General features: G+C 39.9%; 1 protein-coding gene across 3 annotated transcripts in view; it reads right to left on the reverse strand.

Annotated features, from left to right (window-relative positions):
- Positions 1–577: 577 nt before the first annotated feature.
- The window catches only part of ELOVL5 (ELOVL fatty acid elongase 5), a 91,837-nt gene continuing 64,667 nt past the window's right edge, over positions 578–27,747 (reverse strand). For all 3 annotated transcript variants that reach the window (XM_007484096.3, XM_001364302.5, XM_056818404.1), the window contains exons 4-8: positions 16,891–16,968; positions 10,020–10,191; positions 7,249–7,373; positions 4,351–4,485; positions 578–2,585 (exon numbers count right to left, since the gene is read on the reverse strand). In XM_007484096.3, the coding sequence (XP_007484158.2) occupies positions 2,454–2,585; positions 4,351–4,485; positions 7,249–7,373; positions 10,020–10,191; positions 16,891–16,968 (642 nt within the window). In that variant the 3' untranslated portion in view covers positions 578–2,453. The remainder of the gene's footprint in view (positions 2,586–4,350; positions 4,486–7,248; positions 7,374–10,019; positions 10,192–16,890; positions 16,969–27,747) is intronic.

Below are 27,747 nucleotides of genomic sequence, written 5' to 3' on the forward strand. Positions count from 1 at the left end.
CTGCTAAAAATGTAAATGTAACCAATTTTAAAACTGTGCAAACTAGTATATTAAAAACAAAAACAAAACCCAACTTTTTATACCCTCTAAATGTTAGTGCCCTGGGCACAGATGCTTTTTTGTTCCTTTCATGGTTTCCCCATCTCACTTGGGGCTCTATCCTGAGGCAGCCAGTTCTGATTTTGAACCCTAATGCTTAGGAAGGTTTTCCTTAGATTGAACCAAAGTCTGTTTTTTTTTTCTTCACAATTTCTACCCATTGCTGCCTCATTTATCTTGAATTTCAACATCTCATTAAGACTTTGGCCTCCCCAGTCCAAAGATCGTTGTCTTAAAATAGGAGATCATTAATTCTGTCCTCTCTTGTCTGCCATCATGGTCCAGGCCACCCCACATTGGTTCATATTTTGTTTCAATTTAAACTCTTGCCCTGCCCTCCCATAAAGGAACCTCTGCATTCCAGGGGTGCCAATACCTCTCGTGGGCCTGGCGCCCACTGACTAGTACGGCTGGTTTGGAAAGATGTGGAACTCCCTCTGCCGATTTGAGAGCGCACAAACACCAAGGAGCCCAAGCATAGATAATCAAAAATGTTTTAATGATTAACGTTTGGACATTGTTTAACAATGTGGGTATATCCAGATGAGCTAAGGATTTATTTCTAGCACACTTAGCACTATTGAGTATTACAGCTTCTGTACTGAAATATGTAAAGACTTTTGCAAACTGGTACCTAGGAATGAAGACATACATATACACACACATACACTCTCTAGTTTGGATAAGGTAATGTAAACAGATGCCATGACGTCTTCCAAACAGGAAAGAAAACCCACAAGACTAATAAGAGAACTCATTAGTTCCCCTAAAATATGGATGTGCAAAATTAAAGCATGGTAAACTGATATTTACATAAATATCAAACCAACAGTCTATACATTTAGATCAATGATTCTCTAAAACATACTGCATGAGTGGTTAAATGTAATTGCTGCTCAGTGAATAAGGTATTTATTTATAGGCTAAGTTCCAACACTTTAAAGGACATATACAGTAGCTCTTGTCTGTTTTTGCCACTCGAGAGTGCAAGACAAGATTTTTAAGGTAAAGCAGTATATCATTTTTTTTAAATAAGCAGTTCTAAACAAATCTTTAGATACCAAGCAGAAAAATTACAGGTGATATATAAGACATACATGAAACAATCATCTCCAAATTTCCAAGTTCTCTTCTACTGTAGCTATCTGTTTAAATTTTACCTTAAAAAAAACCAAAAAACCCAAATTTGGGAAAGTGATCTCTCTCTTCTTTTCGGTAAACTAGGCACATTTCGAAAACTTTGCATCTGAACAGATAGCAGTACAGAAACCAATATAAATATGACCCCTGCCAACCGGTCATAGATCATCTGTAGGACTGTGTTACGTCAAAAGTACTCAGCTGTCTTTTTGGAAAGGTGTACACCCTAACTGTGATGTGTGAACAAAACCAGCATTGTTCCACTGTATAAAAGTCACTTAGCAATTTGGAGTGGAGAAATTAAAAACAGTCAGTCCACCATACACTCTTCTTTAAACCTTAAAGACAGATAGGTAGGTAGATAGATAGATAGATAGATAGATAGATAGATAGATAGATAGATAGATAGATAGATAGATCCTGTCACAGTTGCTCTAGCGCACATTTTTATTTTTATTTTTTTTTTTACATTAATAGCGGCACGCAAAATAAAAAAATACGATCTGTTAAAAAGTTAAACTGATTGCTCCATTAGAATCTAGGCCTGCTTAAAGAAAGCCAATATTATAAAACCGGAGGTGCCATTGCTTATTTCACTGAAACTTGGACAAGCCACTTAAAAATTATGCATCAGACAGTATTCATGTCATGAATTGTGGTCTTTGATCTTTCTAAATGGAACATATTAAGAAAATCAAATTTCAAAACAAAACAAAACAAAAAAAAAAACTTAAAGCTTAACCCTAATTTTAAACTAAAAAGCTTTGGGCCCTGCTTTTTTTTTCTTCTGTTAAACTTTTAAGGCATGTGTGTTTATCTCTACTAAAACAACATACAAATTTACATTTACAATCACATGCATGATCTACGGTAAAAAAAAAATGAGACTGGATTACAGTGTTTGGAAATTGTGAATCACAATTCAGCACCTATCATATTGACTAATAAGGCAACAGCAGTGTCATTTACTATAATAATACTCCTTTCCACAGTCTATAAAGCAGGGTCAGTGAGAGCCCAGAATTGTTAAAAATCTTATGCCTACTTTTATAATCTTTATACAATTTTTCTAGTTTGCACTGGTTAAGTCCTACATAAATCACACTATTGCAGGCAGGAATAGTTACAGTAGCTGTTAGGAGTATCAGTGCACAACTCACATTGTGCTTACAATCAGATGATTTTGTTGTCTGGGGTTTCTAAATGTTTGGTTTTCAATCCTTCCTTTGTTTCCTTGGTTTCACATTGTTTTCCAGAGAAGAAAAGCTGTTTGTGTGCCCGTTCACCGCAGTCATGGAGCCGTTCTGATAGTCTTTCCTTCGGGCAGATGCCTTCTTGTTGTAAGTCTGAGGAGGAGAAGAGTAAATGGGATTTAATATGGTGGCCAAAATGGCCCCAGAGGGGAGGAAGAGGAAGAGGAGGAGGAGGAGGAAGGCTACCTTCCAGCACAAACCACTGGATGTTTGATACTTTGATATAAAAATCTATGGAGGGGCAGGGAGGGAAGGGATAGTTTCTTTGTGAAATGGCCTTTGAGGTCGATAATCAAATGGGAGTTTCTAACTTCTAGTTTTATCTATCCATCAATCTTTTTTAAATTTTATTTTTTAAAATTGATTTATTAGGCTATTTTTCCATGGTTCCATGATTCATGATCTTTCCTACTCCTCTTCCCTCCCCACTCCTGGAGCCGACAAGCAGTTCCACTGGGTTATACATGTATCATTGTTTAAAACCCATTTCCATGTTATTCATATTTTCAGTAGAGCGATCTTTTAATGTCAATCACATCCTCACTGAACCATGTGACTGATCATGTTTTTCTTGTATGTTTCTACTCCCACTATCTGTCAATATCTTAACAGTACTGTATACACCCTGACCATAATTAATGAGCCAGCAGAGACACCTCTCATCCTGCTCTCCTTCGAGTATTGAGATAAAAAAGAAAATAAACACACCGGGAGGCAGGCAGGTATTGTAGAGAGGGGAATGGGGTTTTGAACTAGGTGTGAAATTAATATCTGTACCCTAGAACTCCATTTCCCAGCACTCCACTCTCCTCCTGCCCTTATGTGCTGACATAGGCAGGATATAAATGCTGTGTAGTTCCGCCTCTCGCTCTCTTCTCTTCCTGTGGTGGCAGCTGTGGACACGGCGTTTTTGAGCAGGTGGAAAAAACTAGTCATGTGGTTTTACTTTATTAGATATTCCTTTACTTCTAGTGATTATTAATAAACTTTATAAAATATAACACTTGGAGAATTGGATATTAATTTAAATCCAACATAGAGAAGATCTAGGTTTTAAATGATGTCCCTAACACCTACGAGATAGTGACTGTGGGCAAGTCACCTCTCCTCTGAACCTCAGTTTCCCTATCTGTAAAACAGTAATAATAAACTAAGTAATTTCTTAGTGGCCCAACTAGCTCTCTAAGACAATGAGTTACAAAGCAAGTACTGAGCTGTGTAGGGAAAAGGTTATTTTCCTCACTGCAAGTCCCCTATATTAATGAGATCCCATCCAAAAATACCTTTGGTATCTATGTCAAAGGGATCTTGCAGTATTAGAGACTTAACTGGCATAGGGAATGTACAACAAACAACTCCTTTCATCAAGGCAGATCAGTCTGGCTGAACAATTTAAAAACCTTGGGTAGCTGCTTAGGATGCTGGGTGACCTGGCCAGCCTTCCACAGCCATGTGGGCCAGAGACAGGTCTTGACTCCAGGTTTTCCCATCTCTGAGGTTGGCTTTCTAGCCACTCCACTGAACTGCCTCAAGAATCCTTTCCCATCAATCACTGAGAACATCTGAAATGAATGTGGAGCAGAAGCGCTGAGGATTCTGGTTCATAAGACCTTGGTGGAAATTACTTTATAGGAGTGCTCACTCCTAAACCCATCATTACAGAACCTTTATGAAAAAGGTTTTTGTTTTTTGTCTTTTAAAGCTTCTAATGTGGATTCTAAGGCAGGTTATTGATAAAGCATCTACAATGAAATGGCACTGGAGATTTGAGTTTTAAAATCATCTGGGATATGCTTTCAAACCAGGCCCAAATGACACCCAATACAAGCTTGTTTTTTTTTTTTTTAAGTGATCTTACCTGGATGTAGAAATTTGTGAAGAGTGTAATCAATGAAATCATGTAGCCAATTTGGAAATACAACCAGCCCAGAGGGAATGCGCAAGGCCACAAGACACCACAGCTAGTCTGAATGATTGTCAACACAAACTGGAGCTGTTGGGAAAAGGGAAAAAAAGGAGTAGGAGGGTAGAAAGAGTTAGCATCTGTAATTGGGAGAAAAAATATGTAAGCTCCTGAGGGGCACGGGGGTGTGTGTGTGTGAGAGAGTGAGAGTGAGAGAGAGAGAGAGAGAGAGAGAGAGAGAGAGAGAGAAAAGTTGGGAGATAGAGGAAGCAAGAGAAGGAGGGGGAGAGAGGAAGTGGGAGACAGAGAGGAAGAGAGTATGAGAGTGTAAACATATAATTTCACTTGATTCTCACAACAACCCTGTGAGGTAGGTGCTTTTAGTTTATAGTAGGCTGCTAAATTAATGAGTTCATATTTATAGTTGTTTTTTTAAAGGAAGAAGGGTATGAATGTGATCTAGAAGATGTGTTGTAGCAGGAAATGTAAAAAACAAATAATAGAATGTTTCTCATTTCTCCTGCTTATCTCTCTCTTGGAAAAAGGCACTGTCTGGTTTGAAAATTTTAGGCAGATGGCAGTTTAGCTACACTCATGCACTGTTTCTGATAAGTAAGACAGAGGCATGAAGCAGGTCTGAAAAAGTTATCATGTTGGAGACTATATTGCTGTTGGAAAGTTTATGTTCTGTCAGATTAATGATGATGTAGGAGTGCTTGATATTTAAGAAGCAGTTGTTTTTGTAGAACATTCTTGAAAAAAAATGTACACATGAATAAATGTACTCTGAGAATAGTTCTAAAAATAAAAAGAGGGAAATTAGGGGCAGCCTTTCCTGTTCCCAACAGGATGGGGCCCTCAATAAACTACTTCTAATAGATCAGTAGGGTTCTGTAAACTGGCGAGCCAGCCATTCTGATCTTTGTTCTGCTGAAGCTGTGCTGGCTGTCAGTCTCTATTTTTCCCTTTCAAGTGAGCAAGCAACCAAACAACAAGTGTTCATAAAGAATGCCAGGCACGGAGTATACAAAGACAAAAATGTGGAAAACATATGTGTAGATTTGTTACTGGAATAAAATACGGAATTTTTTTTTAAATCCAAAGACAAAAATGATACAATCCCTGCCCTCAAGGAGCTTACGTTTTATCAGGGAAGACTGTAGGTTCACAGAAGTATATATGAAATACAGACAAAGTAATTTGGGGGGAGGAGGCCCTGCTGGCTGGGAGTCTCATGTTGGAGGTGATTCCCAATGCCTCCCCAAATTATGAATGTCTTCTCGTTGTATATTTGTTCAATCTTGCCCAAATCTTCATGATGACATTTTGGAGTTTTCTTGGCAATGATACTGGAGCAGCTTGCCATTTCCTCCTCCAGCTCATTTTAAAGATGAAACTAATGCAAACAGGTGAAATGACTTGCTCCGGGCCATGCAGCTAGTTAGGGTCTGAGTCAAGACAATCAATCCTCCTGACTCCTGGCTTGGCACTCTACCACTCTACCGACTGTGTCACCTCACTGTATGTATTTACTTGCTTACATATTCTTTTCCTTTGGTCCTTGAGGGCAGCGGGGTGCTACCATTTTTTGTCTCTGTATTTCCAGGGTCTGACACATAGTAGGTGTTGTATATAATAGAAAGGATGGAGAAAAAGAACTGACAATGAAGAAGGCCTCCGATGAAGAAGTACTCCAAGGAAAAATTTTACCTAAGAAAAATCTCTTAACGATGACAAAAATTTATTTGGAGAGCTTTGCATTGGCTTAGTTTATTTAAAGTACATTGCTAAGGTAAGCATTTTGTACCTTCGGGGCCCTTAGGGAATGCTACAGCAGTTATCTCTTGATGATGGCATGTTTTCCCTACTCCACATGGATGGTTGGCTACTTGAGGTCAGGAATAGAATTTAAAACAGAACCTATACAGAGTCTTCCCCACCCCAACAGCCGGAGGGATCAGGAGAGCACCCTGAAGGAGCCCACTCCAATCCTGGCAAACAGTGTGGGCAAGGACAGAAAGGATGGAATGTTGGGTACGCTGGGCTGGAATGGAGAGGGCTTCCATAGTGGAGTCAGAGTCCATCAGCCTGAGAAGGGAGGCTGGAGCCAGATGGGGAGAACAATGCTGTAAAACGATGAGAGATTTCTGACAAGTCACACATTTCTCCTCTTGCAGGTTCCTTCTGTGAATACTCAGACTCTCAGAAGTCTAGCTGTCCCACGTATTACAGAGCTAATCCCTGCTTGGAAGGGGCGTATCCTACCCCAAGAGGGTGATCTACCCATAAAGCACAGCAACAATATAGTCACCATCAGTGTAAAGCACCTCGGATGCTGAGGGTCACTGGGAAATTCTTTGGGGAAGGGAAGGCAAGGAAGGAGCTACAACTGAGCGGAGGATCTCCCAGGGTTATCCACTTTGGCAGCAGATCTACCTTTTGGTGAAGGGTTGCTATGCCAAACATCACACCCTATGCCAAACACACATAAGGAGGCCCTCCAAAAAATATCTGCCGATTGAAGGGCCATTCGGCTCTCCTCCTTTGAGGCTGAGCAGACGCCTCTCAGTGGAGTGACTCACAACAAAGTTCTGAAACACGGGCACTCCTTCCTTCTCTGCATCAGCGTGGATCAGAGATGGAGAGCTAGAAGACGGTCCCTGCCCAGAGGACTAAGCTGAGGCCCGGAGAGTCCACACCTGGGATTTTGGTACAGAGTGTAAAGAAACACGCCCACCCACACCTTCCCAAGAGCCCAAAAATTGAGCAGGGAGACGGCAAGTACGACAGCGTCAGAGGTAAGCGACATCCACCTGGCAGCCGCATCCTGAAGAAGAGGCCAAGAGCACTCACCAGCTGTCCCTGAGTGATGTACTTCTTCCACCACAAATACGGGCGCATGGATGGAACGGCAGACAGCCCATAGTAAGAATACATGAGGACGTGAATGAAGCTGTTAAGGGTGGCACCAAAGTATGCTGTATGGAGTGGGGTGGGGGAAGGGAGTAGAGAGAAAAGGGAAAGAGGTGTCAACATGGTTTTCTATACCACAAGGTAAAAAGGTCACATTGCTTAGGAAACTTTAATTTAAAAAAATTTTTTTTAGAAAACTTTAGTTAAAACAAAATTGTTTTAAACTCTTACCTTCCATCTTAGAATCAATACTGTGTATGGGTTCCAAGGCAGAAGAACAGTAAGGACTAGGACACTAATGGAGGGGGTTAAGTGACTTGCCCAGGGTCACATAACTAAGACGTGTCTGAGGCCACATTTGAACCCAGGACCCTAACTGTCTCTAGGCCTAGCTCCCAATCCCCTGAGTCACCTAGCTGTCCCCAGGATTCTATTATTGCTCATAAGAATTTAAAGTGGTCAAACCATGTGCAAAAGTCTGTCTGGGATAGCAAAAAGCAACAATGAGCTGAGAATTGAGAGCCCTCAATTCTAGTCCTTACCCTGTTACTAACTGAATGGATAGCTTCAAAGCAATATTGTTAGAGACAGAAGAGTTCTGGGTTCCAATCCACCTTAGACACTCAAAGGATGTGAGTATGACTATGGGCAAATTATGGTTCCTTGTGGGTTAACCCTTCAATGACCTGCCCCCCTGCCATGGCACTGTTGCAAGGGACTAGCTTTGCCAATGCTGAATTACTGAAGGAATGCAAGTTGTCATTGATGACTGCAGTCCCTCTGAGCTCCAGCAACCAGTGAATAAAAGGGCAGCACTAGCAAAGGAGCTCTTATGTGGAAAGGAGATTGGATGGTAATGGATTTAGAGTCAGGACACCCACAATTCTTTGAACCTCCCGGGCCTCAGTTTCCTTGCCTGTAAAAAGAGAGATGACCTCTAAAGCCTCTTGCAGCTCTAAGGGAAGGTCCCAAGGAAAAGCAAGCAAACAAACAAAACAACTGATGGCTAGACAAGCCAGCCAGACTGAGATGGGCCAGGATGTATTCCATCAACATTCGAAAGGGTCCCGGGACTGGAATTTTAATTGAAGTCATTTGTTAAACCTTTTTGCATAATGAGATTCCTATCAAGAGGAATAGCTGTTCTGGGCTAAGAGAACTGGCTGAACTCAAGGGTGACCTTTGGAAGAGTGAACATGAGAAGCCCTCTCAGATGAAGGACAGCAAAAGGCTCCCAGGCCTCCCAAGCACAGGAGACTCTTCTTAGAGATTGCATTTCCAGGTTCCAAGGCTTGTCAGAAATGAAACTTTGCTAATGGAAAATGGAATGGATTATATCAGCATATATGAGTAGGGTTTAAAAAACCGACAATGATGATAATGATAATATTGAGAACATTTATATCCTGCTGTAAGGTTTGCAAAAACACTTAACAGTTATTTCACTTAATCCCCAAGATAAGCCACTGAAGTAGGTGCTATTATCCCATTTTACAGATGAAGAAAGAAAGGCTAATAGAGATTAAGTTGCTTGCCTAAGATTATAGGTCTGGGTCAGGATTTGAAGTCATATTATCTCCAAGGCTCCTACTCTACCAATTAGGCTACAGTTACTTTAAAGAAGAAACCTTAGAAGCCAGCTAGTCTAAACATTCTCATTTGACAAATAGGGAAACTGAGGTTTAGGGAAAGCTAGGTGACTGAGGCGGTTCACAGGAGCACAGATTTAGCATGGAAGAGACTACTACTACCAATTAGGCTACAGTTACTTTAAAGAAGAAACCTTAGAAGCCAGCTAGTCTAAACATTCTCATTTGACAAATAGGGAAACTGAGGTTTAGGGAAGCTAGGTGACTGAGGCGGTTCACAGGAGCACAGATTTAGCATGGAAGAGACTACTACTACCAATTAGGCTACAGTTACTTTAAAGAAGAAACCTTAGAAGCCAGCTAGTCTAAACATTCTCATTTGACAAATAGGGAAACTGAGGTGGTTCACAGGAGCACAGATTTAGCATGGAAGAGACCTTGGAGGCCATCTAATCCAATTACCTTATTTTACAGAAAGAGAAACTGAGGTCCAGTGACTTAGACTCATATGATCTTTGATTTAATAGGGCAAGGGAGTAACTGTCAAAGACAGGATTTCAATCCAGGTTCTCTGACTCCAAATCTAATGCTCTTTCTTTCCACTGTGCAGTCTGGTCTACTCCTTATTTAAGAGAGATCCAAACATAGTTTAGGTGGGAAAGAAAATCCATCAAATCACCTTAGAGAAGGTTTGAGGGGCTTGCCAGAGGGGAAAAGAGAAAAAAACAAAGAAACCTGGAAGGAGAGGTAAGAAAGTCCAGATATTTCCAAACAAACAGGTACATAGCTAGTTAGCTGACTTAGATTAGGCTTGGATCTCTCACAACCAATGTCATTGTTTCTCCAGGCTCTTAAAACTTCCCTGAACTGCCTTCTCTTTCTCCCACTTATCTCATTATCCCATTTGGTTAATTTGCCAAATTAGCCCAGAAAGATAATTATGAGTAGGGGAAAAAAAGAGCCTACTCCAGTTTCATCCTCTCTCCCTGGGCTACACAAACCCGTACTAGATGGATCAGATACAAAATCCAAATTTGTAGGTCCCAGACATTTCAACCTTCACCACTCAATACCCCAAGACTCAGCTGCCATCTTTGCACAGCCAGTCTGAATGATACTTACAGTGACCACAGGGCACCCAGTTCATAACAAACCACCAGATATTCAGCATTGAGGCATGGTGGTACACATGCAGGACGGTGATCTGATGATTGTTCTTTCGTAAAATAAAAAAGAAGGTGTCCATAAACTCAATGAGTTTGGAGAAGTAGTACCACCAGAGGACCCGGATGATCTAATAAGAAGAATAACAAATCATAATAAGCAACTTCCATTTATATAAAGCTATTAGTTTATAAAATGGTTAACAAATATTAACTCATTTGAGCCTCACAACTACTGTGGAGAGGTAGGTGTTATTATCCCCCTTTAACAAATGAGGAAACTAAGGCAGGTAGAAGTTAGTGACTTGCCAAGAGCAAAACAATTAGTAACTGACTGAGGCTGGATTTTTAACTTGGGTCTTCCTAACTCAGGCCCAGTGCCCTAATCACTGTACCAAAAGGATGAACTGGGAAGAAAGAGGATTAAAGCCTAACCATTGGAGTGTCTTTTTCTTTTTTTTTTAAATAGTGTTAATAATGGCACAGAACATGATTTGTGAAAATAATCCAATTAGATTCAACAAAGCTTTATTAAATGCCTTCTTCGTACAAAGGATAAAGTAATATGCACATGTCAGGATTGAGATATTTATACTGTAAGGGACGTTAAAAGTCATTATGACAGGAGAAGAGAAAGAATTGGAGTGTCTTTCCAAAGCTATCCAGCTATTACAACCAAAAGGCTTCAAAAGACTGCATGCCTTTTGGTCCAGCCATACCACTACTGGGTTTGTACCCCAAAGAAATAAAAAAGTTTGTACAAAAATATTTATAGCTACACTCTTTGTGGTGGCAAAAAATTGGAAAATGATGGGGTGTCCCTCGATTGGGGAATGGCTGAACAAATTATGGTATCTGATAGTGATGAAATACTATTGTGCTATAAGGAATGATGAACTGGAGGAATCCCATGTGAACTGGAAAGACCTACGTGAACTGATATGGAGTGAAATGAGCAGAACCAGGAGAACATTGTACACAGAAAGTGAAATATTGTGGGATGATCAAATGTTGCAGACTTTGCTACAATAGCAATGCCAATGATCCAGGACAATACTGTGGAACTAATGAGAAAGAACACTATCCACATCCAGAGAAAGAACTGTGGGAGCAGAAATCCAGAAGAAAACATGGGATTCATTACCTGGTTCTATGGGTATATGATTTGAGATTTTGGTTTTTAAAAGTTGACTCTATTACAAATATGAAAAATATGGAAATAGGTTTTGAGTAATAAGACATGTATAAACCAGTGGAATTGCTTGTCAGCTCCAGGAGGGGGAAGGAAGAGGGGAAGGAGATAATATGGATCATGTAACCATGGAAAAATATTCTTGAAAAAAAACAAACAAAACAACACAAAACTATTCAGCTGCTCACAAAAAGGGTATTCCCAAAGTCATTGTGCAGATGTAATTTTTAATCAAATGAAATTAAAATGAATTCAATTTTATAAATTTAATTTAAAATTAAAATTTTATTTTATTAATTTCTTTTTAGCCCTCTAAAGAGTCATAGAGAAGGTCTGATAAAGACACAAAGGAGTCTAGTACATTCCATTGTGGCCTTAATAGCCTGTACTGAGGTTAAAGAGGGGTTTAAACTATCACAAAATTATAGGATCGAGGTGACCAGGTTCAATAGATATTCATCTGAAAAGGAAAGTTAACCATCAGCTTAATGTGAATCAACAAAATGTGATATAGCTTCCAATAAAACAAAACCAAACAAAAAAAACCAGGCCCCCCCACCAACCTGAATGATAAGAGCTCAATGCCCAGCACAAGGAAGTTGAAAGATCCAGTGTCCTCTGCTCCCAGGATCATATATAGAGACCTGCAGGGCCTTTGGAGGCCCTAGACAGACTCTATCATTCCATAGATTCCCTAGGAAACTGAGGCCCAGAGAGGAGCAGGAACTTGCTTATGGTCATGTAGATAAACTTTTTTTTTTGTAAACTCTTTCTTTCCATCTTGGAATCAATTGATTCCAAGGACGAAGAGTGGTAAGAGCTAGGCAATGGGAGTTAAGTGACTTTCCCAGGGTCACACAGCTGGGAAGTATCTGAGTCCAGCTTTGAACCCAGGATCTCCCCATCTCTAGGCTTGGCTCTCAATCCACTGAGTTACCCAGCTGCCCTCCATATAAATAATCTTACAAGAGGCAGAGCTGGAGATTTAAACTTGGTCCATGGGATGCCAAATCTAATGCTCTTTCTACTATATCAGTGGTTCCAAGTGCAGTCTGCACTCTCCATTGGGGGAGAGGAATACTATTCCTGAGACCCCTTCAGAGAGTCTACAAGGTCAAAATCATTTTCATAATAAGATAAAGAGTATTTGACTATGAAAATATTCCTTTCTGTTCCATTACGTGTCAGCGGGAGGCTGCATTTCCTTCATATATTTCAACCAAAACAAAATACACCAAATGCAAAAGCAGATGAGAGAAGTTGTTTTCTATTAAGCCAAATGATAAAGAAATTTGCAAAAATATGTAAACAATGCTACTCTTCTCACTGCACTGTTTTTCTTGGAAAAGTTATTTTTCATTTTTAAATGTTGGCCTATTATTATTGTTAAATAAATCAATAAATGTTTAAAAATTATATTTTAATTTCTAATATCACAAATACTGATATAATACAGACACACAAATATCTCAGTAATTTAAGAGTAGAAAGGAGTTCTGAGACTGTAAATTTTGAGAATTATTGTACTATGCTGGACATATTAGCAAATCTGAATATGTCTTAAAGAAAATGACCAAGATGTCATGGGAGTCCTTGAAGGAAATTGGGCAGCTAAGCTGGAGAAGAGAAGACTTGGGGACTGGCAGGATGAGATTATAATCTTTAAATACATGAGAAAAAGAAACTGTATTTAGAAGGAATTAGAATTAGACTTGTTCTGTGTGGCTTTAGGGGACCAACAAGTTATAAAGAAACAGAAAGGGGCTCCATAAATGAACAAGCAAATAAAAATTCTAAGCATTTTGCCTTAATTGTGGCAGTGTGTTCCTTATCTCTTAGATAATCCAATAAGAGGATGAACAGGATTGCTACTCTGTAGGAAAGGGGGCAGGTAGGTATCCAATGCATAAAGTGCCAGGCCTGGATCAGGATCACTCATCTTTCCTAAATTAAAATCTGGCCTCTTTCTGGTTGTGTGACTCTGGTCAAGTCGTTTAGCCCTGTTGGCTTCTGTTTCCTCATCTGTAAAATGAGCTAGAGAAGGAAATGGCCAACTAATCCAGTATCTGTGCCAAGAAAACCCAAATGGAGTCATGAAGCGTTGGATGCCAATGAAAAACAACTGCAAGACAGAATAAGGAGAGGAGGGAGTTCTGCACTGGGTGGGGGGTTGGACCAGACAACCTTCAGTGATTTTAAAGAGGTGAAATCACTCTCAGAGCTGAAGTTCTAACAACAAAGTCAGTTCTTCGGTCCATAGAGCTCTAACTTAAAAACGCAGCAGGAGAAGCAAGAAATGACAATGGGGAAGAGACTTAAATGAGGTCACCAAGACCCATTAAGAATAACTGAAAAGTACAGGCCTTTGGATTCCCTCTGAGAGTGAGTGCAGTAACCAGTTCAGAAACCACTGAAAAAAGAGACGTATTTGATTTCAGGGAATGAAAGGAGGCAAGGGAAGTGTTAGAAGGAAAAAGGAAAAAAAAAAGAGGCCGGATCCTCTGATTCAGGAGAGTGCAGAGTCAGAGGAATCAGACACACAGGCCGGGACTCTGCCTTTGCACTTGTAAATATCTGGGGTTTGCTTTTAAGAGGGGAGAGAGCGTGCCCCAATGACTGCCAAAGAGGCCAGACTCTATTGACTAGATTTGAAGGCCTCCCACAATATGATTCTAATTTAATTTTCTAGATTTCTGTTCTAAATGTCTCCCTTCCCACCTTGAGCTCTGCCTAACACATCTGTCAATCAATAGGCATTTATTAATTAATAAATATGCATATATATATGTATTATAGACCAGACACTAATCTAAACCAATGAGATGTTGTTGAGTCATTTTAGTCATGTCCAACTCTTTGTGACCCCACTTGGGGTTTCGTTGGTAAGGATAATGGAGTGGTTTGCCATTTCCTTCTCCAGCTCATTTTACAGATGAGGAAACTGAGGCCAACAGGTTTAAGTGACTTGCCCAGGGTCACACAGTTAGGAAGTGTCCGAGGCCAGGTTTCAACTCAGGAAGATGAGTCTGACTCGGTCTCCTGTGCCACCTCGCTGTCCCTTAAAGGCTGCTGGATCTTATTTGTCTATGTATGGTCTCCCATAACTTTTTGTGCAGTGGGTCCTCGGGGTCCACACCTGTGACTTTGCTAGTGTACGGAATTCTTCCCAGGGAAGGAATTCCTCTGTGGCTTTGTCCCTGGTTTAGAGTCTCTGCCCAGGTCCACTAAGGGATTAAGCCAGGATTGCACAGGCAGGACTTGTGACTCTAAGTTCAGCTCTCTCTCTGCTAGGAAAAACAAATAAACAGGGAGATCAATCTATCACCCAGCATTTATCGAGCAAGTACTCTGTGCCAAGCACAGTGCTAGCCTTTGATGATAAAAAGATAGCTGTGAGCAAAGCCCTCTACCTTGCCACTATCCGCTCATCCTCCATTCATCTTCCCTATTCAATGTGAAGCGAGTCAAAATCATTTATTAAGTGCTTCCAGGGCCAGCCAGGTGGCACAGTGCATAGAGTGCCAGGTCTGGAGTCAGGAAGATCCAAGTTCAAGTCTGGCCTCAGCCACTTAACTAGTGGGGTGATCCAGGGAGAGTCACTTCACTCTGTTTGCCTCAAGTTTTCTCATCTGTACAATGAACTGGAGAAGAAAATGGCAAATCACTCCAGGGTCTCTGCCAAGAAAACTCCAAATGGGGTCACCAAGAGTCAAACACCACTGAAATGACAGAATGACGAGGGCTTACAGCGCGCCGGGCAGCATGCTAAATAAATCCTGAGGGTACAAAGGGAGGAAAATGGCCCCTGCCCAAAAGGAGCTCACATTCTAATGGAAGAGATGATTTTTTAAAAGGATATAGAGGAGGGACAGCTAGGTGGTTCAGTGGATAAAGAGCCAGGCTTGGAGATAGATCTTGGGTTCAAAGCTGGTCTCAGACACTTCCCAGCTGTGTGCAAGTTGATTAACTCCAATTGCCTAGCCCTTACTGCTCTTCTGCCATGAGATCAATTCTAAGACAGAAGGTAGGACTAAAAAAAAAAAGTATATCTAAGATATTTACAGTATAAATAAAAGGCAATCTCAGAAGGAAGGTATAAGGAGAGGAAAAGGGGGAAGATAGATCAAGACAGTTGGGGATGGACTGGGAAAAGGCCTCCTGCTAAACGTGGAATTTAAATGTGTATGGGGAAAAAGGGGTTATTTATATAAAAAGGTTGGACTGGATTATTAAAAATAGGGTTGCCAAAATTTGGAACTATGCCCAAAGGGTGATAAAAGACTGTCTGCCCTTTGATCCAGCTATAGCACTGCTGGGTTTGTACCCCAAAGAGATAATAAGGAAAAAGACTTGTACAAGAATATTCACAGCTGTACTCTTTGTGATGGCCAAAAATTGGAAAACGAGGGGATGCCCATCAATTGGGGAATGGCTGAGCAAATTGTGGTATATGTTGGTGATGGAATACTATTGTGCTAAAAGGAATAATGAAGTAGAGGAATTCCATGGAGACTGGAACAACCTCCAGGAAGTGATGCAGAGCGAAAGGAGCAGAACCAGAAAAACATTGTACACAGAGACTGATACACCGTGGTGCAATCAAAGGTAATGGACTTCTCCATTAGTGGCAATGCAATGTCCCTGAACAATCTGCAGGGATCTAAAAAATACTATCCACAAGCAGAGGATAAACTGTGGGAGTAAAAACACCAAGGAAAAGCAACTGCTTGACTACAGGGGTTGAGGGGATATGACTGAGGAGAGACTCTAAATGAACACTCTAGTGCAAATACCAACAACAGGGAAATGGGTTCGAGTCAAGAACACATGTGATAACCAGTGGAATCGTGCATCGGCTATGGGAGAGGGAAAGGTGGTGGGAGGGGGGATGGGGAGGAAAAGAAAATGATCTTTGTTTCCAGTGAATAATGTTTGGAAATGACCAAATAAAATAATGTTTAAAATAAAAAAAAAATAGGGTCACCAAGAATTTATATGAATTCCAAAGAGATTTATTTACAAAATACAGAAAGAGTGAAGTTAGAAAATCAGAGAAGATAGGGTAAGATATCTAGCCTAAGCACTAAGTAATTTACTCCCGGCCCCTGGCTCAACCAGGCAGGGAGAATACCTGGGAAAGTCTCTTTTGGGGTTAGTCTCTTCAGAAAATCCAATATGAAAGGAGTCAGCCTTTCATTCACCTGGTCTGGGGTCCAGTCAGCAGATTTTCCACCAGCCTCCACCCCAAAGAAAGAAAGAACTGTGTCTCACAGGAAGTTGTAATTCCTTTTGAAGACATTTTCTTTCATGTCACTTCCTGTCTCTTCCTCCACTTTTTATGTGGACAAATCATAGTCTAAAGCCTTGCTTAGGATTGCCCAGAGGCAGTCAGTCAATTCTGATTCATCACCCACTATTGCACATGTGGGTCACAGACCTCCCCCACTCAAGTGTGAATGGGGTTGTTTGCACCTTTGGTGATTAAATCTAAAAATGGGCAGGGGTTACAATTTAATCTTCACAATCAGGGGAAAGTTAATGAATTTCATTTTCACAATCAGGGGAAAATTAAATTTAATCTTCACAAATGGAGTTCTGAAGCATTAAAAGCTAAAAAAAAAATTACGTGATCGATTACCTTCATGTCTGCTTCTCCTCCACTGTGGGTGTCTTGACAGACGAAATTGTATTCTCCTTCCCATACTCCTGTAACTAACTAAAAAGGAAAAAAAATAACAGTGTGTCAGCTCATAACCAAAATAATCATAGCAGTAACATCTCACATTTTTATATAATAAATGCTTTAAAGACTGACAGACACTTTGAAAAGATGATCTCCATGGAAATCACCACCACCCCATGAGGCAGGTGCTCGAGAGCTTAGTATTCTTATTTTCTAGAAATTAAAATGGAGGCTTGCCAAGGACATGGCACCCCAGAAAATGTCCCCCCAGGAGGAGGAATGTGGGATTCCAGGCCATGCATGATTTGAACACGCTTCCAGCAGAGTCTGACCTCATCCCATTCTCTCTTACATTAGGGTTCTTTTTGCTGACCTGATCCCTATTAGTCAACAAGTATTTATTAAGTCCTTACTATTTGTGTTAATAATTTTAAAAAAAAGAAAGAAAAAAGAGTAAAAAAAAACCAAGAAAAGGCAAAAGAAGTTCCTTACTTTCTAGCGGTTGCAATCAATATGAAAACAACCACCTACTTACAGGATAAATTGGAGATAATCAACAGAAGGAACGCACTGGTACTGAAGGAACTTGAGAGATGCCAGAGGAAGGAAGGGTCTTACTCACTTTTGTAGGTCTTCTGTAATACTTCTCTGGGGGGTCTTTGTGATTTTTTTATTCTCTTTTCTCCCCTCCTTTTTATTTAGAAAAATTTCCCATAGTTACATGATTCATGATCCCTCAACCCCCACACACTTTTTTATTTGTGATTTCACTAGTGTAGGCAGCAGCCAGAAGAATGGAGGGAGGAGTTGCTAGGGTTACAATGGATAAAGGGTCAGGAATCAGAAAGATTTAAGTTTAAATCCAGCCTCAAACACTGACCAACTGTGTGACCTTAGGCAAGTCATTTGGCACTGCCTGCTTCAGTTTCCCCATCTGTAAAAATGAGCTGGACAAGGAGATGGGAAGCCACTCTTGCATCTTTGTTAAGAAAACCCCAGATGGGGTCACAAACTGTCAGACAAGACTGAAAATGACTAAACGACCACCAAAGAGGTGGACAGAGGGGTTAAATAACCTGCTCAGTTACAGAGGAAATTCAACTGAGGTTGAACTCAGTTTTTGCCTCTGATGTTACCGCTGTTATCAACGGTATTACCTGGGGTACCTCTAGGGTCTGTGATAAACCAAAAAATGGACAAATCAAACTGAATATGAACTATGTGGAGTAGGATTTGGAAGGTGTGTTTGCATTGTAAATCGCTTTTACTAGGCACTAAGTAAAATCCTTCCTTAGTGGGGCTTCCAAAGGGAAACAAAACCCACCAGGATTTGAAGAGATGGGAAGCTGGAGAGTGGAGGAATGTCCTGTGATAGAAGGGAATGAGGATAACTGACTATTGGAGGCAAAAGCCAAATGTGAAGCTCTTGCCAAAGGGGGAAAAGACAGATGTTTTTAGGGGGACACAGTTATTCTTCCTCCAAAGTATAGCCAACAGGAGCTATCAAGTGAGAGATCATCCAGGAAGGGTTAGAGGAAGAAAAGGATGACTGAAACCTTTGTTTCTAGACCTGAAAACAACAAAAGAGAAACCTCTCTTTTAGGGCATGTAAACCAAGATGTAAACAGATCTTGCCAAGGCCTGTCAAGACAGACCATGACTCCCAATTTCTGGCGATACAGCTAGAAAGAGCTTCCAAGGTTTGGGGCAAGAAACTCAAAAGTAGAAGGACTGTGCTTTCTTCTCTGTTGCCCACTGAAAGCTGAGGATACAGAAGAGAAAAACTGGCTAAAAAGGTGCTCAAAAGAATGGGATTTTTGATCTCTGGATGACAGCTAGAAACAAAGGGGCGACGGACTTCTGCCCAGGGAAGGAGTATATTCAACAAAGGCTGGTTAGAATATGCTTGCTTGAGGTCTTGCAAATCTAATCAAAAAGATTTAAAATGAAAGTAAAAAGGCTGGGGAATAATAATAATGCCAATAGATGATATTTCCTCACATCCTTGGGGGGTGCTTTTATGGCCCCCATTTTGCAGATGAGGAAATTGAGGCAAACAGAGGTTAAGCAACTTGTCTGGGGTCACATAGCTAAGAAATGTCAGAGGTTGAATTTGAACCCATGTCTTCCAGCATGCTTTATCCATTGTACTGCCTATGACCTCAAAAGGAGAAAAACTTGTCTATTTTTATCCAGCAAGCTAAATGAAGAACACTGAGATTATCTACAAGTGCATTGGAAACAAAATCCAAAAAAGTAACTGTTAATAAAATCTAAAGTCCTGAAAATGACAATGCCCAGTTTATGTAAGACCCTCTGAAGATCTTCATATATGGAGGCAAATTTTACCACATTGCACATAGGTAGCTCTGAATGGGTATCCCATATTTAAAAGAAACAGGACAGGCTTTAAAAAAAAGGAACACTATTTGCCCTCCTGCAGAAGGGGCAATGATAACTAAGCTGTTAATAATAATATAATAATGTAATGATAACAGAGCTGTTCATTTCATACTTTCTTGTTTTGTTGACAACAAAAATAGGCACAGTGAGTCCATTCAAAAATGTTATTAAGCACTTATTGTATGGATACCTAAGATTAAGGAGGTAGTAGATGAATTCTAGCCATCTGGCCCAGCTAAACTATATCTCTAGGGGCTGAAAGAAATAGGCAGATGTGAGATTGATGGTCAAACCACTGTCACAAGCCACCTCTGAGAGATTATGGAAAGCAGAATGTTATTCCCTGAATAAAGACATATAAAGACAATAAAAAATGGAAGAACCTGGCAATTTACAGTATCAATTTAAATACTAACAGTATTTAACTGTTAGTTAATAGTAACATTATAGCTTAACGTTTACACTTTGCCTACCCTTCCAAGGGATGCTAGGCTCTGTAAGTTTCTTACAAAAAAAACAAACTACAATTATCTGGGAAGTGCTAGAAACCAGCCTAGATCACTGGGCAAACCAGTGGTGAAACTGCCACTAAGGCACAACTTCTGGCTTCAAGAGAGTATCTTCTTTCTAGCTCATGAAATTTGTTTCAGTTCTAGAATGTGAACCATGAAATATTTAATGGCAGACACAATTCAGTACATATGTGTGCCACATTTGTATTCACGCTCATCATAGATTTTGCTGGAAAAGGGTATTTGGAGGTTGTCTATTTCATTTTTTAGAATTTCATTTTTTTGTCGCATTCCTCCTTCTTTCCCTACCTTGCATTAGAGATGGTCACCATTTGACTGAGGAAGGCTTTCTTGAACACCCTAATTTGCCTTTCTCAAACTACCTAGATTTTACACATTTGGGTCCATGCAGTAGAATGTAAACTACTACTCTACTGTAGTAGTTCTTTTTCTGAGTGCGGCACAAGGGCTCAAGTGTTAGATGAATGAGTGGTTTAGCAAGGGAGTAGGCAGCGTTGAGGAGGCAGTTTGATGGCTTAGTGGATAGAGAGCTAGACCTGGAGGCAAGAAGATCATTCAAATCTGGTCTGTGACACTAGCGGTAGGACCTTGGGCAAGTCACTCAACCTGTTTGCCTTAATGCACTAGTGAAGGAAATGGCAAACTACTCCTCCAGCATCTTTGCCAAGAAAACTCCATGGATGGTTTGTTCCCCCGGGCCACGAATTGGACATGATTGAACAAAAACAAAGTCTGAGTCGAAAAGATTACTGAAGTAATTTCTTTAAATGGCCTTAGAACACTGTAAGTCTCCTCTTAAGCAAAGAGGTGGTCCAAATTCAGACTGTCCTTTTAGTTTCTTTACAGTGAGTATAAAGATAGCTTTCCTATGCAGGATGGGCAGTCTGAATTCAGTAGCATAATTCCTCATCTTCCTCAGAACCCCTCTGACAACACAGAAAATGGGGCATGATTTTATAACTTTGGTTTTTCAGGGAGCAGATCTAAAGCACCACTGTGCACCCAAAGCAGCCTGGAACAGCTCTTCATTATGTCTACGTTGCTTCCCAGAGCTGCAAACTGCCTCAAAATAATAATAATAATAATAAATCCAGTGATTGTTATTTACTCTGTTCCTTCCAAAGAATCAAGATTATTTTCAGCAAGTACTACCTCATATGTCGGTAGGTACCAATCTTGTCAGAGTAAAGACTGTTTTAATTGGTACTAGGCAATGTGATGAGTCTATAATTAATCCTGGCACACATCTCTTCTCTTCTGATGTGACAAATTAAATTGCCGATGATGGTCTGGTGCATTCTGGTGCTTAGAGGACAAGTATTGCAACCCTGACAACAGCTGGCCTATGACCAATCTGACGAATGGAATTGAACCTTGCCGTTTGAACATCTGCTACAGTAAGATTTGGGCTTTTTAAAGCTAACATTTCATTTTTCCATAAGTGAAGTCATTGGGTATTCATTCTGTCTTAAGATTCTTTGGTTGGCATCTGGACAAATCAAATGGAGTACACAAGCTGAAGAACTACAGGCTCTTAAAACAAATACACAGAGAACTTCTTGGAATTCTACCAAAAAAAAAATCTCAGTAAGCAAGGTCATTATAAGTGACTAAGGGGAGAAAACATTGTAGGACCAAGCCTTTCAGCCCCGCCACCACTGCTACAGCAAGAATCAGTGAGCAGGGGGGCTTCTGCCTGTGGCCTCTGCATTTCAGTGAGGATGAGGCAGGAGCGAACCATGAGTGAGAAGTAGAAATGTGGTGATGTGAATAGAGGGCTGACACATTTTCTGAGTAGAATTCCTTTCCACGACTCAGAAGGAAAGAGTTAATCTTAGTCCAACCCTATTCCCATTTTATAGATGAGGAACCCAAGAGGTAGGGAGGGGAAATGATTTGCAAATAAATGACACAAGCAATTAATGGCAGGCCAGGAAAGGTAAGGCACTCTGGTCCCCAGGTAACCTTGAAACTCAGATTCTAGTCACTTTGACTTGTCTGGATAGCTCTAGAGTTGGCTTGGCTTTTTCTATAAAACATGCCCTTACAAACACCTTTTACACATGCAGCCCTACAGGACCAGAAGTGTCAGTAGCCATTCCTTTTAGCAGAAATCTTGCTTGGAATTGTTTATCGGTCACACCAAATTACTGGAATAAATTTTCCTCTAAAGCAAAAAAACTTTGGTGGCGTCACTGAAAACAATGCCAGGTGGGGCATGAAGTTTTGAATTTCAACTGTTAATTGTGCAAAACGCACACAAGCATGTCCATTAATGTCCTTTTACACTAGTGGCCCAATGGAATGTTTGTTTTCTGTTACCAGGAACCCCCTTGAGCCGCAACTGAAAATGATTTCAGCTAAGTCACAAAGCTTGGTTTTGTATGTCCGAGAGGCCTTTAGACTCTTTTAGAGTCTTTTAAGCCCAACCTCAATCAGGTATGTGTGGCATTTGACAACCTAAGTCAAGCAACACTTGGGTCCTTCCATCCTCCTAGAAGGGTGTTCTAGAATAGTGCCTCCTTAGAGCTGAGCCGTAGCACTTTCTGCACCCTCCTCTTCCCCTCAATGGAATGTTGGTGACTACTAAATGGAAACAACTCATTGGGCTTTGGCATAAACTGGATGCTTATTCCTGAGTTTATTTTCCATGAATGAAAGGTTCTCTTTAGGGCTTCCTTACCTCTTGAGGGTCTGAAGTGGTGGTCAGTTACTACAGCTACTTTCCTTTGCAAAAAATGGGAGAGGGACCCAGTCAAACCATAATCTCTTGTCTTTCAAAGTAACATGGATGAGCAAGCGATTGAGGGGGATGATCCTATCTACCTGTTCTGTCTTGTTTTTTTCAAAGTTAACTAAGAAAAGAGATTGAGTTTGGAGATGCTGTTGAGTATCTCTTAAATATCAGTATCAATAAATATTTGTCAAATGTCGGCTATGTGCCAGACACTGTGCTGAGTGCCTATGGTCTTGGGTACTTATTGTACCTTCCATATTTCCCCATATGTTAAATGGAAAATAAGTCAGTCAACATGCATACAAAATATTTTTCCAAATATATATAAAAAAGAGGTAGTGTAGTGCGATCAAAAGGCAGTGGATTTGGAGTTAGAGGTCTTGAGCTGTGACCCTAAATGTGCTACTATTTCTCTAAGCCTATGACCTCCCCTATGTTTCTGTGAGATTCAGTTCTCTAAAAGGATGACGTTGGAGGAGGCAATTTTTAAGGTATTTTCAACCTCTAAATATGCCCAATGAAATCTACTAATCAAAGAAAAAGGACTTTGGAAGAGGCTGCCAGGAGTCATCCATAGCTGAACAAGAATCCCTCCACAAGCCATGCAGCTCACAGTCATTCAGTCTTGGTGACCTTTTGGGATAGGTGAGGTCTGATTAACTTCCTTTCAGGGAGTTGAGAGAGCCGGGAACTAGAACCTTATAGACTTGCCACAGATGTGTTCCTGCCACAGCAAAGTAACGGTGATGTTTACAAGAAGTGCATCCTATGCCAAATCCTTTCAAATCTGAGTTCCCTAAAATTGCTGTAGCTATTTTAAGAACACCAAAAGGGAGGGCCAGAAAACCAACAAGTCAATTTAGAGAGCAGTGAGCTGCCCAAGCTTCTGCTGTTTAATTCTACCAGGATACCTTTCAAAACGTGCAATAAAAAGGATGGCCTGTCAGCTTGGTCTAAAAGAGCTTTTGTGCAAGTACTAATGGGATGCTATTAATATCCCTGGATGTCCTAGAGAGTTCAGAGAACACAGATAGATTTAACTGGCCCGTGAGCCTATTAAATATGTATACCATCAAATATTCCAATTATTTTCTTGTTTTACAATCAACAAAATCACTCTGCAAATCTTCCCCTCAAAAGCTATAAGAGAATGTCATCGATTTATATATATATATATATATATATATATATATATATATATATATATATATGTATGTGTGTGTGTGTATGTATATGAAACATATACATACACACACATATGCCTGAAGCTTTACATCAAAAATATTGGCATTTATGATTTTCTGAAATTCTGGGAGGTGAAAAAAACCATATTTTTTTTCTGGAAAATAAGCAAACCTCATTTGTTTGGCAATTACAGCCCTCAAATCCTCTAGCTTTTAGCCAAATTTACCTACTTATTGTTTCCTATGCAAATATTTCCTTTTCCTACGTGCCTTTGCAAAGGCTGACCCTCACCCCAACATAATCTGTAATACTCTTTCTCGCTTCTACTCTTAAACAGTCAAAGTTCATCTAAGGTCCTTTAGCTTCGAGAGAGGTTTCCCTAATTCCCCTACTTGAAAGTGTCCCCTAAATGTTATTTGGGTATATATCTTGTATTTACCATGACACCCCTGAAGTGTAAGCTCCTGGCCCCAGAGGAGAACAAGTATAAGAATGGAAGCTTCTCGGGGTCAGTGGCTATCCCAGCCCTATTTGTATCTCCATCACTTGCACACACAGAGAAGGCACAATTCTCTCAACTCACTGGACATATATTTGACAATACTGAATCTAAGAGTAACAGGACTCGCACACTTTAGTGCTTTTAATCCATGAATTTTTGGAACTAGTTCTAGATTCTGCAAAAAGGGGTTTGGGTACTTGTGTGTCTGTGTGTGTGTGTATATATATATATATATAAATAAACTTTGAGTTTAAATAAAATTTAAAGCTAAGGTTTTGTTTTTTTTAAAACAATCAGTGCAAACATATGCTGAATCTATGTTTTCATAGGCAATAAATTAAGGGTTTTCATTTTTTTTTCTCTCTCTCTCTCTCTCCAGGAAAAGACCTTAAATTAACAGTCAATAGCATCCACCTGAAAGCTGTGGCACTTAAGATGAGGCAATAGAGATAATGAAGTAGAAAGACCACCAGAGTTTGAGTCAGTAGAGTCCTACTCTTTCCTAGAGCTGTGTGACCAACCCACTTATAACCTCTTGGAGGTTCTGCTTCCTCACCTATAAAATCTTGGGGTTAGACTAGGTTGGCCTCTAAGGCGTTTCCAATTCCAAACCTACTATAACTTCCAAGTTCTTTCCCCTCTTTCTTGGTAATAATGGCATTGGCAAAGAAGTATCTAGGTAGTACAGTGGATGGAGTACCAGGTCTGGAATCAGGAGGACCTGGGTTCCAATCTGGCCTCCAAGGTTTCCTAGCTGTGTGACCTTACACAAGTCATCTAACCCTGACTGTATGGGTCTTGACATTCTTTTGTCATAGAACTGACAGTCAGAATAGGATCCCTATTCCCTTTTTTTTTTTTGGAGTGCTTTCCTGATCCCTCCTCCCCCACATTCTATACAAAATTAAAGAATATAGCATTTTTCTCATTTTGTATAAGTCCTAACTTCTTCTCCAGTCTGCAAAATGAAAAGTAAGAAGAGCAAAGGAGGGCTACGTGGCCTTGCTGGATAGAAGAAAGAAAAATACTTTTAGAAAAGGGACAGTAAGAAAATTACGTTGTCTGGGGGGGATTTTTTCACCAGTATGAATGAGACCAGAATCTGACCCCGAGATTCCTTCCAACTCCACTCCAAGATACCTAAAGAGTGGTCCAGAGTTCTAGAAATTACTTAGCAGGGCACAGGAGAGAAGTTCTACTTGTGGTTATACACAGTTTCCTTTTCCTCTTTGTCATAATAAGTAGTATACCTACTAAAGGAGGATGAAATTATTTTTTAAAACAAAAACAAACCAAAAAAAACCAAGTAACATAATATACAAGATGGATATTATCTAGGAGGGCAACGGTGATGGTAAACCAGATTCTGATAATAACACACGAGAAGGTTTAGTCTGGAGAAGACTTGTCCAGGGGTCTTTAGCCTTTTTTGTGTCATGGTCCCACCTTGGGCAGTCTGATGAAGTCTACGAACCCCTTCTAAGAATAATTTTGTTGACTAATCATAACTGAAAGAAATGTTGAGTTTCAGTTAAGAGATTAATAAGAATTTAAATACATACATATTTTTCCCATTCACGGACTCCCTAAAATTTATTCACAGACTCCATCTTGGGGGTGTCCATGGATACCAAGTTAAGAACCCCTGACAGGAGAGCTGTTTTCAAGAATTTGAAGGCCAACCATGTGGAAAAAGGATCAGACCTGTTCTTCTGTCTTCTGAGCCAAGAGCTAGTATCAATAGGTGGAAGTTGCAGACACCAATTTTGGCTGATTAAGGAAAAACTTCCCCACAATTACAGCTACCCAATTCATAATGGGCTTCCATGGAAGATAGTGGGCTATCCCTAATCCAAAGCTACAAGCAAAATCTGGCTGGATGATCACTTGTTGAGTGTATTATTAAGGGGTCCTTTTTCAGGTATAAACTGAGCTAGGCGATCTCTGTAGTATCTTCCAACACTTGGATTCTGTGACAAGAAAAATACTGGAGAGCTATAAAGTTTTGAGTAAAATGTATTTTTACTTGCCTGTCATCTTATTAGTATACTAATTCATTACTAATGTAAAATTAAGATCTAAAGCCTTTCCTAAAATATACTGGCACTATATAAGGAATGCTCAATTTATAAAACGAAAAGAAAAAAATACAAATGATATAGTAAAGAAAAAAATAAGTATGCCAAATGACACCTTGGTTTTTTGTTGCATAATCTGGCTATTTATTTTTAAAAGTTGCAGAATATTGTTGTGTAGACCAAAAACAGAACACTCTCTTTTGAACTTTATAAACAAAAGTTTCCTTAAGGAGATGGCTCTATCATCTATGAATGTAAGTTGGAAAAATAAAGCATTTACTCATAGGAAACTGACTGTATTGTTGTTAATCACTTGTATACTGATCAATGTTCTGCACATATTGCTGAGGCCAGGAAGTCCCTGAACTTCATTTCTGTGAATAGCCCCTGCCTCCAATCCTCCAACATCCATCGCGGAGGCTAATTAAACTTCCTTTGTTCTAGAATAGGACAAGAGAGGAAAAAAGGCAAAAAAAAGTGAGGGCTTTAACATGACATTAACAGCTCATATTAAATATAATTTAAGGCTATAAGGGATTACAATAAATAGCAGCAAAATGAGATTACATAGTATAATAAAAGACATATTTGTCTTTTAATTTAAAATTACCTTCATCATTTATACTACTATAATTTAGCTACCCTTGACTATAAAATCATTATCTTTTTATATTTACTTAATGTTTAGTTAAACTTAGCTGTTTTAATAAAGAAATCTTCTCATGTAATAATAATAATAATTTTTAAAAAGAACATATCTATTCATAATCTAACCACACAAATTAGACTGTTCTGTGAAAATATTGGTGGAAAAATGTGATTTCCTAATTGAACAGAATCCTTTATACTAGGGCTCAATAAGAGATCTATATAAGGGAAGGATTTTATCTACCCAACTTAGATGAATTAAAGAGATTTCCATTTTTCCACCTGCATAAATCTCTTTAAGCTCCAACCCTCTCCTTTAAATTCTACCCTCAATTGTTAATATTATACTACAAAGGAGATGGAAAATGTAAACGTGAGAAATGGAAGTACTAGATATATTCTCCATTGCAAAATGGTGGATGGAGATCAGTCTCTCACAAAGCTACAGAGGGCCAGAGCTCTAAAGGTTTCCAGGAGGACAGAAGACTATTTGTCCTCGGGGTCACGGAAAGCAAATTATCTAGCCCCCGTGGCCCAGAGGTATATAGGCACATTTCATAAAACCAGGGAGTGGGAGAAATAGGGTGGGTTCAGATTGAACTTGTCCTTTTCATTAGCTATAGTGACTGTCCCAGAGACAGTCTGATCTGTTGAGCTCTCAGTGATGGAAGAGATATAACCAAATCTAAACTGAACTCAGTCCACATATCCGGTGAATGAGAAACC

The sequence above is a fragment of the Monodelphis domestica genome, chromosome 2 (genome assembly GCF_027887165.1).
Source record: "Monodelphis domestica isolate mMonDom1 chromosome 2, mMonDom1.pri, whole genome shotgun sequence".
Taxonomy (NCBI): Eukaryota; Metazoa; Chordata; class Mammalia; order Didelphimorphia; family Didelphidae; genus Monodelphis; species Monodelphis domestica.